Source organism: Scyliorhinus torazame, chromosome 19 (genome assembly GCF_047496885.1).
Source record: "Scyliorhinus torazame isolate Kashiwa2021f chromosome 19, sScyTor2.1, whole genome shotgun sequence".
Taxonomy (NCBI): Eukaryota; Metazoa; Chordata; class Chondrichthyes; order Carcharhiniformes; family Scyliorhinidae; genus Scyliorhinus; species Scyliorhinus torazame.
This window is the reverse complement of record NC_092725.1, coordinates 113,964,885-113,983,333: the sequence shown is the minus strand read 5'-3', so window position 1 is coordinate 113,983,333 and position 18,449 is coordinate 113,964,885. Positions and strand designations below refer to the sequence as shown.

Genomic DNA, 18,449 nt, shown 5'->3' with positions numbered 1-18,449 from the left:
CATAAATGCCTTAATAAAATGTTTGTTATAAAAAAGAAAGAATTTAAAACTCTGTAACTGAACATCCTGATCCCTAGAATGATTCTTGGGATTGTATTCTAGTACCTCCACATCCTTCCTAAAGTGTGGTGCCCAGAATTGGACGCGGTACTCCAGTTGAGGCTGAACCAGTGGTTTATACGGGTTTAACATAACTAAAATGACTATTAGGAGATTGAAAATTATTTCACAAAGATTTTAATTTGGCATCTTGAAGGGCATAAACTGCTGGAGTCAATTTATTTCCCATATTCATTAATTCATAAAATTGAGAGAAGCTTTTTAGCAAAACTGACATCTGTAACATAAAATATACAACACATTGTAGTCCGATAAATTAGTTCTTTTCTCAAGTATGTTCTACTACTATGGAAGTGTCAAGCCTCTTGTAGCAGTAATGCAAACACATAAAGGAAAACCCAGTTCAGGGACATTCAAAAGCAAATGATCAGAAAAGGAAGGGATCAATGAATAAGTATGACTGCCTATTGCAAAATTCTAGAAAGATAACCAAAAACGAGAATCAACTTTATGGTATTGTTCTACATAATTATTAGCTCCAACACACAAATATGATTAAGCAATGCTGACAAAATTGATTTCGAATTTGTAGAAATTCAAAACGTGAGTTTTTGAAAATATTGAAAGAATACATTTCACTCAATAATAAAGTCCTCAAGCTATATGTGTGTGAATGATATTTCCATTGTACGGTCTAATCTAATCTCCTGGTAAATTGTCTATTGCCATGATTCGTATGAGAATTATCTGAATAACATCAGCTCCAAATATGAAATAATTACCGTGGAGGAATGTACCATCACTATCAACAGAATATCAATCAAAAATAATTCAACTTTTATAAAGGATATTTCATTTGGAGTAAAAATAGATTGACCCTGGATATATTTAAACCCATACATGTGTCCATCAAGACCCAGAAACTAGTTTGACAAGCAGCAGAAAATTTATTTTGCTCTGTTGGGCAAGTATTACAGAATACTCCTCACATTTTTAACCATTCTTTTCTGCTTTTCTCAAAAATGAAACTATAGAATCAAATCTTTTATCAAACATTTCCCCACTGAGCAACAGTCCGAGCAGTGTTAAGCAATCATCTTTGTTTAGACCCTATACGCACTAAAACAGCTGATTAGCCTCTGACGCAAGTCTTTAGTGCAACTACATGATCCAGATCCTTCCAGTTAAACCTGGAAGCTTTTGTACAGCATACAAACGGTTTACAAAAACACTTAACTAGAGTTAACAAAAAAAATAGCAAGAGATAATTTGATACATTAGGAATTCATCTAACAAATATCACATTTTATACAACTGATCTAGTGACAACCCACGTGAGGGGCCAGGGCAGATCATATTATACTTAAGTATCCTTACAACTCCAAATAACTAACAACAGCATGCTTTCATTTCACGTTATTGTGTTGTCTCAAATGTTTTGATTTTTAGAAAAACACCTAATCTTTGTCGGGGAAAAAAATATATGAACCAATAGATAACAAAGTTCCGACTCAGCATTCTATTTTGGGTTCATGTTAACACTGGCAACCAATCTGCTACCGCTTAAAAAGATTTGTTCCCAATGATACTGCATTCTTCAGGAGTTTGCTTTGGGTTCCCTTTCCTCGCGTGTTTGTATTTCTCTACATATGCTTTCACAAGATTGGCTACTTTTCCTGGGATGACTTCTCCACTCTTGCTATGGCAAACCTAAGGAACAAAACATACAAGATAAAATGAATCTATTCAATGAATTATTGTAAAATAATTACATTAGGGGGTGGGACTGCTGCCTCACGGCACTGAGGACCCGGATTCGATCCCTGCCCCGGATCATTGTGTGGAGTTTGCACATTGTCCCTATGTTTGCGTGGGTCTCACCCCCACAACCCAAAGATGTGCAGGCTAGGTGGATTGGTCACGTTAAAATTGCCCCTTAATTGGGAAAAGAAAAGAATTGGGTACTCTAATTTTTTTTATTTTTTTTAAACTGACGGAGAGAAAGAATGCTAACATAGGAAAATACTGACGGGTAGGTGGCTCAGCTACCACATAGACAGACAGCCATTGCGGAGGGAGGTAGAGATCAAGGATAATCCACCACCTACTGCTCAACTTGACAGGGGCAAGGGACTCTAAGGCAGCGACAAAAGCCTGAATATTGGAGGGGGATTTTTTTTTACGACCTGTGTTTTGATCAAATGCTGTGAATTCTAGCGCAACTTCAGAGTTTCAGCACCTGGCATAATCTTTGCCCACTATGACTGGTTGCACCATAGGAGTAGGCCCCAAAAGGCCAGCTCCCCATTCCATAAGACGATGGCTGGATTTTCACAACGCCACTTTGGTACCGTACCCCTCGATTTCCTTAGAACACAAAATTTGATCATCTCGGCCTTTTGTGTACACATCCACTGAGCACCCACGGTCCTCTCAGAACTTTTTGTTTCAATAAGATTGCTGTTGCCATTTTGATACCATTTCATTTTATGAAGGGGCTTGAAGAAAAATAAATCACTCCAATTTTCCAGGGCTTTCTTTCAGTTTTCTGCAACTAGCTCTACTCCTGTTTGGAGGCTGTATCTGTCACATTTTTTTGCTTTTATAGAGGTGTTCGTTCTTGTCACTTTTATTTACTTATTTGCAGATTAATTTAAAGAGACTTGTAAACTACATTATGTGGCACCTCATTAAGTTTGATACTCTGAGGCCAGGTTATAAATTGTTACGAGCTCCGTGGAGACCTTTAAAAATAAATTCAGACTTCCAGTTAATAGCTAAAAGGATAAGACAAGATTTCACTTTTAAGACTTTTACTCTAACAAAAGACTACCTGGTTTAACACAATGGGCTAAACAGCTGGCTTATAATGCAGAACAAGGCCAGCAGTGCGGGTTCCATTCCCGCACCGGCCTCCCCGAACAGGCGCCGGAATGTGGCGACTAGGGGCTTTTCACAGTAACTTCATTGAAGCCTACTTGTGGCAATAAGCAATTATTATTGTTATCTTTGTAGACAGCCACAAAACAGAAGTTTTCCCTTTTACTTTTAGCACTACTGAAATAAGCACACCACCAATATACTTTACACTGTTCTTTAAGTAGACAATTGATTCTCCAGGAACTAGTCCACGGTGATTCTTAGCTCTTAAGGGCTTTTTTCTGTTCTTTTCCTTTCTCAGCCTGGTAACCTGTAATGTCAGAACTGTCTTTCCCAGTGGGGTCTCTATTGGAAACAATTTTTCTAGCGCAAGTTAAGGCATCTTCCAGCCTTGTTTTAACTCCTCACAAATTTGGCCATTTCAATCCAAGCACAAGCTCTCGCCTGCATTCCTGCCCAGTGAATCACAATGTCTTGCCCACAAGTCCCAAAAGATGTGCTTGTTAGGTGAATTGGACATTCTGAATTCTCCCTCAGTGTACCCGAATAGGTACCGGAGTGTGGCGAATAGGGGATTTTCACAGTGACTTTATTGCAGTGTTAATGTAAGTCTACTTGTGACAACTATAAAGATTATTATTTAAGCTGGTATCCCACTGCCGGATCTAACCTCGTCAGAGAGTTCTCAGGGATCTCTTATAGTCTCTTTACCCTCTCAAAGCCCACCTCCATGGCAACGCTAATCACATGGGCCTTGAATCCAAGTAGAAGTGCTATGCTCGAGGCCCCAACTCTTGGGAGTAAGTGGACAGTTTAAAGCATGACTGTTTACAACCTGACATTCTCATCACTTTCCTGGGACTTGAGACTTGGTTTATCTACAGGCAGCTGCCATTGTCTCCAAGTGCGAATACCTTGCGCCTTCTTCCCAGGGAAACAATTTGGGGCCCCTATAATCTATTTAAACCACCGAGACTTGCTGTCAGGCAGACTGCCAGAACAGGTCACATGACCCCACCTTCATTTTACCTTAAAGGCACAATCCCAAAACAATTGTAGCAAAAATCAAATGGATGTGTAATTGAATCAAAGAAATGCAAGGACAAAAGGAGGCTAATTCATCCATTATGCCTGCTCCTCTGCAAACACAATCCTTTGGCTAGCTAGCTATCATATCCCTATTCCTGTTTTTTTCTTTACCGTCAAATATTTTTCCCCAAGTGTATAACTAACTTAAATAAAATGTACATGAAAGATGTTGGCAACCCAATCAACTTCAATTGTCACATGCAGTAATATGTTTCACATTTACATAAAATCATTGGTTCTAACCTCTTCTTGTGTGGCAATCATAGAATCCCTACAGTGCAGGAGGCCATTTGGCCCATCAAGATTGCACCGACCCTTCAAATGAGCAATCCCCCCCATGTCCAACCAACCATCCCTCCAACCCCATAATCTAACCTACATATCCCATGGCCAATCCACCTGCACTGTATATCTTTGGACCGTGGGAGGAAACCAGAGCACCCAGAGGAAACCCACACAGACACCGGGAGAACGGACAGTAACCCAAGGCCGGAATTGAACCCGAATCCCTGGCGCTGTGAGGCAGCAGTGTTAACCACCGTGCCATACTGTGCTTCTGGGAATGACCCTAAATTTATGCCCCTCGTCAATTCACCAACCAGTCAAAGCAAGCACGACTATTCAGTTACATCATCATAGAATCTACAGTGCAGAAGGAGGCCATTCGGCCCATCAAGTCTGCGCTGGCCCTTACAAAGAGCACCCTACTCAAGCCCACGTATCCACCCTATCCCTGCAACCCCCCACTTAACCTTTTTGGACACTAAGGGCAATTTAGCATGGCCAATGCACCTAACCCACACATCTTTGACCTGTGGGGGGAAACCGGAGCACCCGGAGGAAACCCACACAGACACGGGGAGACCGTGCAGACTCCGCAGACAGTGACCCAGCCGAGAATCGAACTTGGACCCTGGAGCAGTGAAGCAACTGTGCTAACCACTATGCTACCATGCTGCACATTCTTTTCACAATTTTGTAAAGCTCAGATGTTTTCTTAATCTTTACTACTCCAATGAATACATTCAGAAGCTTTACAATCTCTGGTCATTACAACACTCTTTCCTCCACTTTATCCTCAAATATATAAAACATTTCACTGACTCAGACGAGCCTCTGGCTTGTGACTCACCAAAATGGTGAAGGTTCATTGGGATGGTAAACGCATTGAGAGAATTTGCGGGGAGCACGGAGACACAAAGTCAAAGGCTTCGGAGAGAGCGCACAGATCTCCAATCATCTCATCTGCCCAACCCTCCATGTTACAGGGTCTGCAGATTGTGTGCATTAGACTGATCAGCTACTTCAGGGCCCATCAAACCAGAGTGGCAGCATGTAATCCTTGATGCCAAGGAATTGCCTATGATCATCCTATATTTTAAGTCAAGATAAAGCCAGATAACATTAACGGGATGTTTGAGGCAGGGCGGCACGGTATCAGTGGTTAGCATTGTTGCTTCACAGCGCCAGGGTCTGGGTTCAATTCCCGTTTGGGTCACTGTGCGGAGTCTGCACGTTTTCCCGGTGACTATGTGGGTTTCCACCCACAAGTCCCAAAAGATGTGCTTGTTAGGTGAATTGAACATTCTGAATTCTCCCTCAGTGTACCCGAACAGGCGCCGTAGTGTGGCGACTGGAGGATTTTTACAGTAACTTTATTGCAGTGTTAATGTAAACCTACTTGTGATACTAATAAAGATTATTATTATTTTATAAGAATCTATATAGGTCAGAGCCACCTAGGGAGGTGTTGGATATGGAGGAGTTTCTGGAGGGGTTGGAATGTCCAAGGTGGAAGGAGGAGGATTGGGAAGGGTTGGAGGTGCATTGTGGGTGGAGAAGGTGCAGACAGCTATTGGGTGAATGCAGAGTCGCTTCTGGAGACAATGATGCAAGTGTTCATTTCACTCTTACTAAAGAAGGTTAAGGACCCAGTAGTGTGTGGGTTGCATCGCCCAATTTCCATATTGAATGTGGATGCTAAGATCTTGGCCAAGGGTTTTTTGGCCCCCCCCCCCCCCCACCACGGCGGATGGATTTGTGGACCAGGAGTGGTCTAAAAAGAAAGGAGCAGTTGGAGCTGTACCTGCAGCACAGGAGATGACGGAGGGTCAGGGACCGGCCCTACCCTCTCAATGGTCGACAGAGCAGCTGGTGGGCTTCTTGAATGAGAGGTTCACCCAGCAGAGGAAGGAGAATCTGAGGGACCTGGCGAGGGTGGTGGATCCGATAAAGGCGGGGATCGACCGCCTGGAAAAGAGGCTGGAGGCCCAGAGTCAGGCAATGCAGAATGAGGAGGAGGCAGTGGGGGAGCACGAGGAGCAGCTTGCCTCGATGGTGGCCGGGTTGGGGCTGATGCGGGATAATCAGAGGCGGCTGCAGGAGAAGGCGGAGGGTCCCGGAGTCAGAATTTGAGGATCGTGGGGCTGCCGGAGGGCAGCGAGGGAACAGACGCTGGCTTGTATGTGGCTCGGATTTTCGAGAAGTTGCTGGGAGAAGGGGCTTTAACGACCCTTGGAAGTGGACCGGGCGTACAGGGCGCTGGTGAGCAAGCCGCAGGGAACGAGCTGCCGAGGGAGATGGTGTGCCTGCACCGGTTCCTGGATAAGGTCCGGATCCTGAGGTGGGTCAGGCAGACGAGGCAATGTACCTGGGAGGGCAGTGAGCTTTGTGTGTATTAGGACCTGGGTGCGAAGCTGGCCAAGGGGATAGCGGGGTTTTAATAAGATGAAGGCGGCCCTCTTCAAGAAGGTGGTGAAATTCGGTTTGCTGTACCCACCGCGTCTATGCGTGACCTACAAGGGGCGTGAGCTGTACTCTGGGATGCCGGAGGAAGCGATGGACTTTGTCAGGAACAATGGACTGGCAGGAGAAGGAGGACATTGATCTTTTGAGGAGATGCTCGCTTTCTGTGCCTTTGGGTTTGTTTTTCTATTCTTTAGGGGCCATTGCACAGTGTTTTGCCTTTGTGGGGGATGGTGGGTTGCTCTTTTCTGTGTGTTTGGGTTGGTGTTGTTTTGTTTGCACCGGGATAATGTTTGAGCAGGCGTGGGAGGGAGAAATCAGGGAATCAGCGGGGTTAGGATGTTAGGCGCCATGGGCAGGAGCTACCAGACTAGCTGGGCGAGCTGGGAAGTGAGCAGGTGGTTACTGTGTTGATGGGAGTTGGGTTGTTATCTTGTGGTGTGGGGGGAGGGGGGAAAGACTGCTGACAGGGGAGGTGTTTTTAAAATGTGGTATGGGGAGGGTCGATGACGGTGGGCATCCAAGGACAGGTCAAATGGGCCAGTCAAGTGGGCTCGTGTGTTCGTACATTTAAGGAGTTTAAAGGCAGACCTGGCTTTTTTGCAGGAAACACACCTGAAGATTGGGGATCAGACTAGGCTCAGGAAAGGGTGGGTAGGGCAGGTATTCCATTCAGGATTAAAAAGGAGGGGGTAGCAATACGGATTAATAAATGGCTGGTCTTTGAAGTGGGGTGGAGAGTGGTTGACTCTGGGGAGAGGTATGTTATGGTGAGTGGATAATTGGAAGGGATGCCGGTGCTGCTGGTGAAAATTTATGCTCCGAACTGGGGCAATGTGGAGTTTGTGAGGTGGGTGTTGAGGAAGATCCCTGATCTGGACACGCATCAGTTGATAATGGGGGGAGGGGGGGAATTTAATACATTTCTGGATCCCTGGTTGGATCGGTCGAGACCGAGATCAGGGACGGTGTCGGCGGTAGCAAAGGAGCTGAAGGGGTTTATGGAGCACGAGGGTGGGGAGCGAATCCGTGGAGGTTTGAGAGGCCGCGGGCGGGCGAAGGACTTTTTCTTTTTCGCCCATATAAGACCATAAGACATAGGAGCGGAAGTAAGGCCATTCGGCCCATCGAGTCCACTCCACCATTCAATCATGGCTGATTTCAACTCCATTTACCCACTCTCTCTCCATAGCCCTTAATTCCTCGAGAAATCAAGAATTTATCAACTTCTGTCTTACCAAGACACTCAACGTCCCGGCCTCCACCGCCCTCTGTGGCAATGAATTCCACAGACCCACCACTCTCTGGCTGAAGAAATTTCTCCTCATCTCTGTTCTAAAGTGACTCCCTTTTATTCTAAGGCTGTGCCCCCAGGTCCTAGTCTCCCTTGCTAATGGAAACAACTTCCCTACATCCACCCTATCTAAGCCATTCATTATCTTGTAAGTTTCTATTAGATCTCCCCATAACCTCCTAAACTCCAATGAATATAATCCCAGGATCCTCAGACGTTCATCGTATGTTAGGCCTACCATTCCTGGGATCATCCGTGTGAATCTCCGCTGGACCCGCTCCAGTGCCAGTATGTCCTTCCTGAGGTGTGGAGCCTAAAATTGCTCACAGTATTCTAAATGGGGCCTAACTAATGCTTTATAAAGCTTCAGAAGTATGTCCCTGCTTTTATATTCCAAGCCTCTTGAGATGAATGACAACATTGCATTTGCTTTCTTAATTACGGACTCAACCTGCAAGTTTACCTTTAGAGAATCCTGGACTAGGACTCCCAAGTCCCTTTGCACTTCAGCATTATGAATTTTGTCACCGTTTAGAAAATAGTCCATGCCTCTATTCTTTTTTCCAAAGTGCAAGACCTCGCACTTGCCCACGTTGAATTTCATCGGCCATTTCTTGGACCACTCTCCTAAACTGTCTAAATCTTTCTGCAGCCTCCCCATCTCCTCCATACTACCTGCCCCTCCACCTATCTTTGTATCATTGGCAAACTTAGCCAGAATGCCCCCAGTCCCGTCATCTAGATCGTTAATATATAAAGAGAACAGCTGTGGCCCCAACACTGAACCCTGCGGGACACCACTCGTCACCGGTTGCCATTCCGAAAAAGAATCTTTTATCCCAATTCTCTGCCTTCTGCCTGACAGCCAATCGTCAATCCATGTTAGTACCTTGCCTCGAATACCATGGGCCCTTATTTTACTCAGCAGTCTCTCGTGAGGCACCTCATCAAAGGCCTTTTGGAAGTCAAGATAGATAACATCCATTGGCTCTCCTTGGTCTAACATATGTACAGGATGTATGCCTGAATTGACTTTTCTGTGCTGGACAAGACACTGTTGGCGGGGTGGTCGACGTGGAGTATTCAGCAATTGCTGTGTCGGACCATGCACCGCACTGGGTGGACTTGCGGATACACAAGGGAGGGGGTCAGCGCCCACAGTGGAGACTGGATGTGGGGTTTTTTGTTGGACGAGGAAGTTTGTGAGTGGGTGAGGGCGGCCATTCGGGTATATGTGGAGCTATATGTGACGCTGAATGACACGGGGGAGGTTTCGGAGGCCACGTTGTGGGAGGCATTGAAGGCAGTAGTGAAGGGGGAGTTTATCTCGATATGGGCACACAGGGAGAAGGTGGAGCAGGTGGAGATGGAGAGGCTAGTGGAGAAGATCTTGCAGGATGACAGGATTAATTTGGAGGCCCCAGAGGCAGAGCTGTTCAGAGCGGTAGAAACTGCAGATGGAGTTTGGGCTTTTATCCACGGGGAAAGCGGTAGGGTAGTTGAGGAGGGCGAAGGGGGCGGTCTACGAATATGGGGAGAAGGCGAGCAGAATGTTGGCGCATCAATTGAGGAAACAGGAGGCAGCGCGGGAGATCGAGAAAGTGAAGGACGGGGGGTGGGGTTTAAGGGATTTTTAAAGTAGGCTGCACGAATTGGAATCCCCAGCTGGGCTGGAAGGGATGAGGCGGTTTTTGGAGGGGTTGGAGTTCCCGAGGGTGGAGGAGGACCTGGTGGAGATAGACCCCCATTGGGCTGGTAGGTAGAGGTGGTGGAGGAGCTGGAGGCGATGCAGTTGGGCAATGCCCAGGCCCGGATGGATACCCAGTGTAGTTGTATAGAAAGTTGTGTGGGTCCGGGGGCCTTTGCTGGTGAGGGCGTTTAACGATGCGAGGGAGCGGGGGGTGCACCCACGACATTATCGTAGGCCTCGATCACCTTGATTCTAAAATGCGACAAAGATCCGGAGCAGTGTGGGTCTGAGAGGCCGATCTCGTTGTTGGACACCAAGTTATTGGCCAAGGTCTTGGCCTCGAGAATTGAGGATCGTGGGCCAAGGGTGATAGGGGAGCACCGAATGGGGTTCGTGAAGGGGAGGCATCTGTTGGCCAACATCAGATTATTAAATCTGATATTGATGCCCCCCCGAGGATCGAGACGTAAAAGTGGTGGTCGCCATGGACAAGGAGAAGGCCTTAGATCGGGTAGAACGGGGATATTTATGGGAGATGCTGCGGCGGTTTGGGCAGGGATTTGTGGGCCCGACTGCTGTATCGAGCTCCGGTGGCCAGTGTGCAGACAAACTGGGTGAGGTCGGATTATTTCAGACTGCATGGGGGGTCGAGGCAGGGATGTCCACTCTCTCCATTGCTCTTTGCCTTGGCTATAGAGCCGCTGGGAGCGTTGAGGGACTGGCAGGGGATAGTATGGGGGGGTGGGGGGAATGGAGCATAGGGTCTCGCTTTATGCGGACGATTTGTTGCTGTACATTTCCGACCCTCTGGGAGGTATTGGGGGAGATTATGAGGATCTTAGAGGAATTTGGCCGGTTTTTGAGGTATAAATTGAACATGGGCAAGGGTGAGGTCTTTCCAATCCAACGAGGGGGCAGGAGAAGAGATTGGGCGAGATGCTGTTCTAGGTTGGGGGGGGGGGGGGGAGAGAAGAGAGCTTTTGGTACTTGGGCATTAAGGTGGCGCGTGAGTGGGAGCAGCTTCACAAGTTCAATTTGGCTCGGTTGGTAGAGCAGATGAGGGGGGACTTTAGGAGGTGGGATGCGCTCCCATTGTCATTGGCGGGGAGGGTTCAAACGGTAAAGATGACGGTCCTCCCGAGGTTCTTGTTCGTGTTTCAGAGCCTCCCGATTTTTAGTGGGGGAAGGTCGGCATGGCAGCGGATGGAGGCAGCCTCATGTAAGGACACGGGTTTGGCGGCACGGTTAACTCTGCCATTCTCACAGGCCAGGTACTCCACAAACCTGGTAGTGGTGGCAGCCCTGATGGTCTGGGGACAGTGGCGGCAGCACATGGGGTTGGAGGGGGCTTTGGTTTGGGCACCAATATGTGGCAATCGCCGGTTTGTTCCGGGGGGATTCAGAGGGTGGCAGTGGGCGGGGATCGGGTGGTTTGGGGATTTGTTTATCGACAGCGGCTTTCCGTGCTTGGAAGGAGAGTTGGAGGAGGAATTTAAGTTGCCCGGTGGAAATAGGTTCCGTTATTTGCAGCTGAGGTACTTTGTGCGGATGCAGGTATCGACCTTTTCGCTTCTGCTGCCCCAGGGGCTACAGGATAAGGTGGTGTCGAAAACGGGAATAGGGGAGGAGACGGTATCGTAAATTTATAAGGACCCGGTGGACTGGGAGGGAGCCCGAATAGGGGAGGTGAAGCAGAAGTGGGAGGAAGAGTTGGGTAGGGAGCTGGAGGCTGGGTTGTGGGAGGAGAGTTAATGCATCCTCGTCGTGCACCAGGCCTTAGCCTTATACAATTTAAGGTGGTCCACAGGGCACATATGACTGTGGCTCGGATGAGCAGGTTTTTTGAAGGGGTGGGGGATAAGTGTGGGCATTGTGCAGGGGGGGGCCCGCGAATCATGTCCATATGGTCTGGGCTTGTCTGAAACCTGGGAGATTCTGGCAGGCCGGTATTATGTCGGAGGTTCTGAAAGTAAGGGTGGTCCCGAGTCCAGAGTTTTGGTGTGTCAGAAGACCAGTGAGTCCAGGGGGCGAGAGAGGCCGATGTCTTGGCCTTTGCCTCCCTGGTAGCCCGGAGACAGATCTTGCTAGAATGGAGGGACTCGGACCCCCTGGCCAGGGTGTGGGTGAGTGACCTGGCAGGGTTTAATTAAGTTCGACCTGAGGGGCTCGGTGGAAGGGTTTGCCCGGAGGTGGCAGCCGTTTATCAACTTCTTTGGGAAAAATTAAGCTGTCAGCAGGGGTGGGGAGTTAAAAAAGGGAAGGCAGGGAGAGTCGGACTAGGTGGAGGTGGGTTAGTGGGGAATTTTTGTTGGGATGTTAGTTATCTAAAGCCATTTTGGCTGGTTTGGGGGGGGGGGGGGGGGGGGTTGTTCATTGTGTTAAAATTTATAATATAAATGCCTCAATCAAATCGTTTTTAAAAAATAGAGTAGAATGGGGTAATTTGTTTGCGGTACTGGAACGGTTTGGGATAGGGTCTACATTTGTGTTGTGGGTTCGGTTGTTATATAATGCGTCCGTACAAATAATGTGAATTCAGGATACTTTCAGCTGCATAGGGGAACGAAGCAGAGATGACCTATGTCCCCCATCTTGTGGGTGTCCTTGTACGCTGATGATCTCTTGTGCAGGCCGCATCAGGTCCCCACAATGGGAGACATCATGGTTTTTCTGACGTTTTATGGGGAGTTTTCAGGGTATAAATAGAACTGGGTGAAAAGTGTGTTTTCCAGTCACTCCACTGGGAGGAGAATGAATTTGGGGGGTGGGGTTACTATTCCATTTAATGGGTTCTCATTATAAGTACTTGGGTGTGCAGGTAGCTCAGGATTGGGCCCTGCTCCATAAGTTGAATTTTATGAGCTTGATGAGTAGGGACAAGGCCGATTTACAGAGGTGGGTATAGTCTCCCTCTGTAAGGACAATCAGTGAAGGTGAATACTTTACATGTTTTTTATTTCTGTTCCAGTGTTTGCCGGTTTTTCTGCCACAATCCTTTTTTGGGAGAGTGGAGAGATTGAATTTGTCCTTTATTTGGCAGGGTAAAGCGGCTAGCATTCAGAGGATGGTCCTTCACGTGGAGTGGCAGTCAGCAGGCTTGGCACTGCCGAACTTGATACATTATTACAGGGCAGCGAATGCGGAGAAGGTACTGGGGATAGAGTCGGGGTCATGTAGGGGGTCGAGATTAAGGGCGCTAGTGACTTAATCTGCGCTACCATTTTCTCTGGGAAATTATTTAGCGAGCCCAGTGGTGGTCTCTCCACTGAACATATGGAGACAATTTCGGCAGCACTTCCAAGTTGGGGATGGTCTCGAAGCTGGCACCAACTTGTGCGAACAGCAGATGCCATGTTTAGGGGATGGGAAGAGAAGGGGATGAGGGATTTGTTTCTGGAGGTGCGATTTGCGAGCCTGGAGGAGCTGTCGGAAATATTTGGGCTGTCGCAGGGAGATATATTCAGGTATCTACAGGTTCTCAATTTCGCGAAAAAGATCTTTCCGGTATTCCCTGTGGTGTTGCCTTCCTCGTTGTTGGAGAGGGTTCTGTCTCTGGCAGGGATGGAGATGGGGAGTGCTTCGGGATTTATGGTAGGATTATGGCAGAGGACGCAGTGCTTGTGGAGGGGGTTAAGGCCAAGTGTGAGGAGGAGTTGGGGTTGGAATTGGTGGATTGGGTGTGGTGCGAGGCCCTGCAAAGGGTGAATGCAAAGACTTGATGTGTGAGATGAGGGCTGATACAGTTGAAGGTAGTACATAGGTTGCACTTGACTAGGCTGAGCAGGTTGTTTGTGGAAGTAGAGGATGAGTGTTGTGGGAGGGTCCCTGCGAATCATGTGCACATGTTCTGGTCGAGCCCTAAGCGCGCTGGGTTCTGGGTCTGCTTATTTAATACATCGGCGATTCTGCAAATTGAACTGAAGCCCTGTCCCTTAGGAGCCATTTTTGGGGTGTTGGACCTGCCAGAGCTGCAGATGGGCTGGGATGGTTGTCCTGACATTCGCCTCGCTGATTTTTTGAAGTGGGCGCTGATGGGGTGAAGGTCACCTTCTCCATCCAGTGCCTCAGTGTGGCTGGGGGATCTTATGGAGTTTTTATATCTCGAGAAAGTTAAGTACACCACGAGGGGCCCAATTGATGGATTCTACTGGAGATGGCAGCCGTTCATTCTGTATATTGAAGAGCTGGTCACTGTTAGTTCTTAGAGGGGGGGGGGGGGGGGGTTCAGGGTGGTTTGTTATTGTTTTGCTGTTCTGTATAAAATTGGAAAAAGCTGAATAAAAATACTTTAAATAAAAACGGCTCAACAAATAACCAACTAATCAAGTGTGTAAATCCAAGGCACATAGTCCTGTGTGGTGAAGTTACCGTAATTCCCTCTCACAAAAAAATATATTTTCTTTCAATCATATTCTTCACCAGCATCAAGAATCTTGTGTAAAATTACAATCCATTTACCTTATCCACTGCCTTGCGGACAATTTCTTTATATTCATCCTTGGTAATGTCCTTCTTTTGGTAATAAGGCTTGATGGCTAGTTTCACTTCTTCCACAGCCCTTTCTTGAATAGTACATTTCTATACATTGGACAAGAAAAGTAGTTCACTTGGATGTTCCACGTTGAATATAAACCTCAGCAAGTATGGAACAGAAGGTTCAAGCTTCAGTCATATTTGGGCGGCAGGGTAGCACAGTGGTTAGCACTGTTGCTTCACAGCACCAGGGACCCGGGTTCGATTCCCGTCTTGGGTCACTGTCTGTGCAGAGTCTGCACGTTCCTGCCATGTCTGCGTGGGTTTCTTCCGGGTGGTCCAGTTTCCCCCCACAGTCCAAAGATGCGCGGGTTAGGTGGATTGGTCACGCTAAATTGCCCTGAAGTGTCCAAACTTTAGGTGGGGTTGCTGGGTTATAGGGATATAGTGGAGGTGTGGGCTTAGATAGGGTGCTCTTTCAGGGGCTGATGTAGACCCGATGGGCCGAATGGCTTTCTTCTGCACTGTAAATTCTATGAGCTATGAACCATCACCAACAGATGGCAGCAGTGGCCAAGGAACAATGATACTGAAATACAAACCAGGTGTATAATTTATAATTCACAGGCTCATAATCTTTAAGAAGATTACAAGCTAAGATGTTCACATGCAAAAATATATAGGTGGAAACAAATCCTAATCATTGGAAAAATAGGCATGCATCACACAAAACTGAAAAATAAAATTAATATCAGTTTCTAGATTCCTGGTATGTTCATATTATACAAAAACAATCACATTCAATCAACAATGTAGCGATAACTCTCCGATATGGGAACCTAATTCATTGGAAAATAAAGCAACCAAAGATACTGCTGGACTTGCCTTGTCCTTTTTGGGTTTTTCTGTTTCAAATTCGTCCTTCAAGCTCTCTCTTTCTCTTTCTAGTGTAGGTTTTGAATTTGAAAGAGCTGCAAAGACCTGTTGCACAGACTGAAAGGTTGAAGAGGAAATGTCTATAGAAAGTGGAACTTGCAATGTCTTGCCTGACACTCCAGTTGGAATGGGGATAGAGGCAGTACTGCTCTGCAAATCCACCTCGGGAACACTACATGGAGGAGGGATAATCTAAAAAGGAAGTGAAGAAAAAAAATCAAGTTCTTTGTAGTTAGCCATAGAAGCAGCAAAAAGAAAATTCACAAATACAAAAACACAATATTTAAACATCAATTTTATGATGTGCCAACAGGACTGGGAAAATCCAATGAGTGGCTTTCATTCCAACATTTTTGGGCTATTGTGCACAAACTCAGATCCTCATGTGCAACAGTGTACCAAAGAAACAGTCAGGTTGGTGCAGTGGTTAGCACAGCTGTCTCACGGCACCGAGGACCCGGGTTCGATCCTGGCCCCGAGTCACTGGCCATGTGGAGTTTGCACATTCTCCCCGTGTCTGCATGGGTCTCGCCCATACAACCCAAAGATGTGCAGTGTCGGTGGATTGGCCATGCTAAATTGCCCCTTAATTGGGAAAAGAAAAGAATTGGGTACTTTAAATTTAAAAAAAAAACAGGTCACATGCAGACAGAACTTAGTAGGTAGCCACCTTCCTAGGTCGTCATCTGATGTGATAATGCAATCAAGTATTGGGCATCATATTACATATTACGGAACATAGAAATCCTCACAGACCTTTCAGGAAGGCAGCAGGCTAACCCCATTATTTAAAAAAACATATTTACCCAATCTGAATTTACATAAAGACGGTAATCTGCTTATTTCTCATTTATCCATCCAAATATCCAGGACATGGACTCGTACAAATCCTGGATTCAACCTTTCACAACAAAATTGCAGGCTGTGACTGTGCCTTTAGAACCTATTAGCGCAATTAAATTGATTCAAAGTAAAATGTATCGTCACATGAAATTCAGCAACGGACGACAGTGAACATTGCTGGTGGGTGAACATGTCTTCTCAAAAATTATCAAACGAAGATTCAATGGGTTTTATGGTGAGCTATACGCCAAACCCCAGAAGGAACAACACAAGATGTAAAATTGTGTGACAACCAGGAAATCTGTAATGCTGAAAAAAAAACATGCTATCAAAGCTTTTCATTTTGCGCTCATCAGGATAATTCACAAGAAATTACCAACTGAGGGATCAACAATTTATATTATCTGAGTGGAGTTTACGGATTGGCTTGCAAGTGGATTCTGATTGGTAGAGGCATTGTCATGGAGACTGCAGCATGGAGCAGTTAACTACCCAGCTTTGTTCTTTTTAGATTATCCCTCCTCCTAGATGGCATAAGCAGACCTTCTTATAAATGTAATGCAAATCAAATACAAATATGTGCAACTATTCATTTATTAGAAACCCCCCAAGAATATCAAGATCAAATGCCCCAAGACCAAAACCACTTGAGCTGAAGTAGTTTTGCCATGTTACTTCCAATCTACAAACATAACTGTTTGTTATGTTACTATTTGAGCAATATGTAACTGGGCTGGTTTACCACAGGGCTAAAGAGCTGGCTTTTAAAGCAGACCAAGGCAGGCCAGCAGCACGGTTCAATTCCCGTACCAGCCTCCCCGAACAGACGCCGGAATGTGGCGACTAGGGGCTTGTCACAGTAACTTCATTTGAAGCCTACTTGTGACAATAAACGATTTTCATTTCATTAACTTTTTTTAAAAATCTCAGATTATGGGTGATGCTTTTATCGCCCATTGCCCACATTAATTGCTCATTGCAAGTTGCTCAAAGGCAGGGGTGGCTTAGGTCATTTTATATTACATTAATCACAAAAGCATCAACAACAAAGTACAAACTAGAGTTCTCCATGAGCTGGAGACAAATTCCCTCACATCATAGAATTTACAGTGCAGAAAGAGGCCATTCAGCCCATTGAATCTGCACCGGCCCTTGGAAACAGCATCCCTCTTAAGCCCACACCTCCACCGTATCCCCGATACCCCCACCTAACCGATTTGGACACTAAGGGCAATTTAGCATGGCTAATGCACCTAACCTGCACATCTTTAGACTGTGGGAGTAAACCGGAGCACCCGGAGGAAACCCACGCAGACATGGGGAGAACGTGCGGACTCAGCACAGCCAGTGACCCAAGCCGGAATCAAACCTGGGTCCTGGAGTTGTGAAGCAACAGTGCTAACCTCTGTGGTAGGGGTAAGTTTTCACAACAATTTAGAAGATGTATGGTACATGCTATAATTATTTGATTTATAGAATTAAATTTTATAAATTCATATGGTAGGTCTTAATCTATGAACTCTGGGTTACTAGTAAAGCAACACAATCATTTCACTACTGTGTGGTGCGTGCAAGCGCTAAATTAATCTTCACTTTAAAAAAAAATGATTTCATGGGATGAGCGTGTCGCTGGCAAAGCCAGAATTTGTTGCCTGTACCCAATTGCTCTACTTGTACCTTCTTGCACTGCTGCAGTCCAAGTGGTGCAGGCAGACCCACAGTGCATTTCAGAAAGGAGTTCCAGGATTTTGACCTAATGACAGTGAAGGAATAGTAACATAATTCCAATTCAAGATGGTGAGTGGCTTTGAGGGGAGCTTGCAGGTGGTAGTGTTCCCATGTGTCCACCTCTAGGTTTGAGGTGCCCAAGGTTTAGACGGTGCTGTTGAAGGAGGCGTATATGCATCTTACATTGGTCCACACTGCAGACACTGCGTGTTGGTGGTGGAGGGAGTGAATGCTTAAGATGGTGGATAGGGTGCCAACCCAGTAGGCTGCTTTTTCCTGGATGGGGTCAAGCTTCTTGAATGTTGTTCAAGTTGCACTCATTCAGGCATATGAGTATTCCTTCATATTCCTGACTTGTGCCCTGTGGAAGATGGACAGACTTTGGGGAGTAAGGAGGTGGATTACACACCTCAGATTTTTCAATCTCTTAACTGCTCTGTAGCCACAGTGTTTATATGGCCAGCACAGTTCAGTTTCTGATCAATGGAAACCTCCATGATGTGGTTGCCAATGCAATCCAACAAATTGCTTTGGCCAGATCTCATTATATTTTAAACAGTTAGAATGTGAATAGCATACATGATGTTGGAACAAAAACAGTATGTTAATAATGAACTTTAAAGAGCTTATATTAGACTAAAATGTACCAATGCTTTTCAAAGGATTAGAAGTCTGGATTAAGTGTACATAGGTGAAGTATATCCTCAAAAA

The 18,449-nt window shown here is 46.1% G+C and overlaps 1 protein-coding gene across 5 annotated transcripts in view; it reads right to left on the bottom strand.

The window, feature by feature from the left end:
• Positions 1–221: 221 nt before the first annotated feature.
• The window catches only part of scaf11 (SR-related CTD-associated factor 11), a 112,943-nt gene continuing 94,715 nt past the window's right edge, over positions 222–18,449 (bottom strand). For 4 of the 5 annotated variants that reach the window (XM_072485056.1, XM_072485057.1, XM_072485059.1 and 1 more), the window contains 3 exons: positions 15,117–15,359; positions 14,217–14,336; positions 222–1,770 (listed from right to left, as the gene is read on the bottom strand). In XM_072485056.1, coding sequence (XP_072341157.1) covers positions 1,624–1,770; positions 14,217–14,336; positions 15,117–15,359 — 510 coding nt within the window. In that variant the 3' untranslated portion in view covers positions 222–1,623. The remainder of the gene's footprint in view (positions 1,771–14,216; positions 14,337–15,116; positions 15,360–18,449) is intronic. The other variant, XM_072485058.1, reaches the window with a different exon arrangement.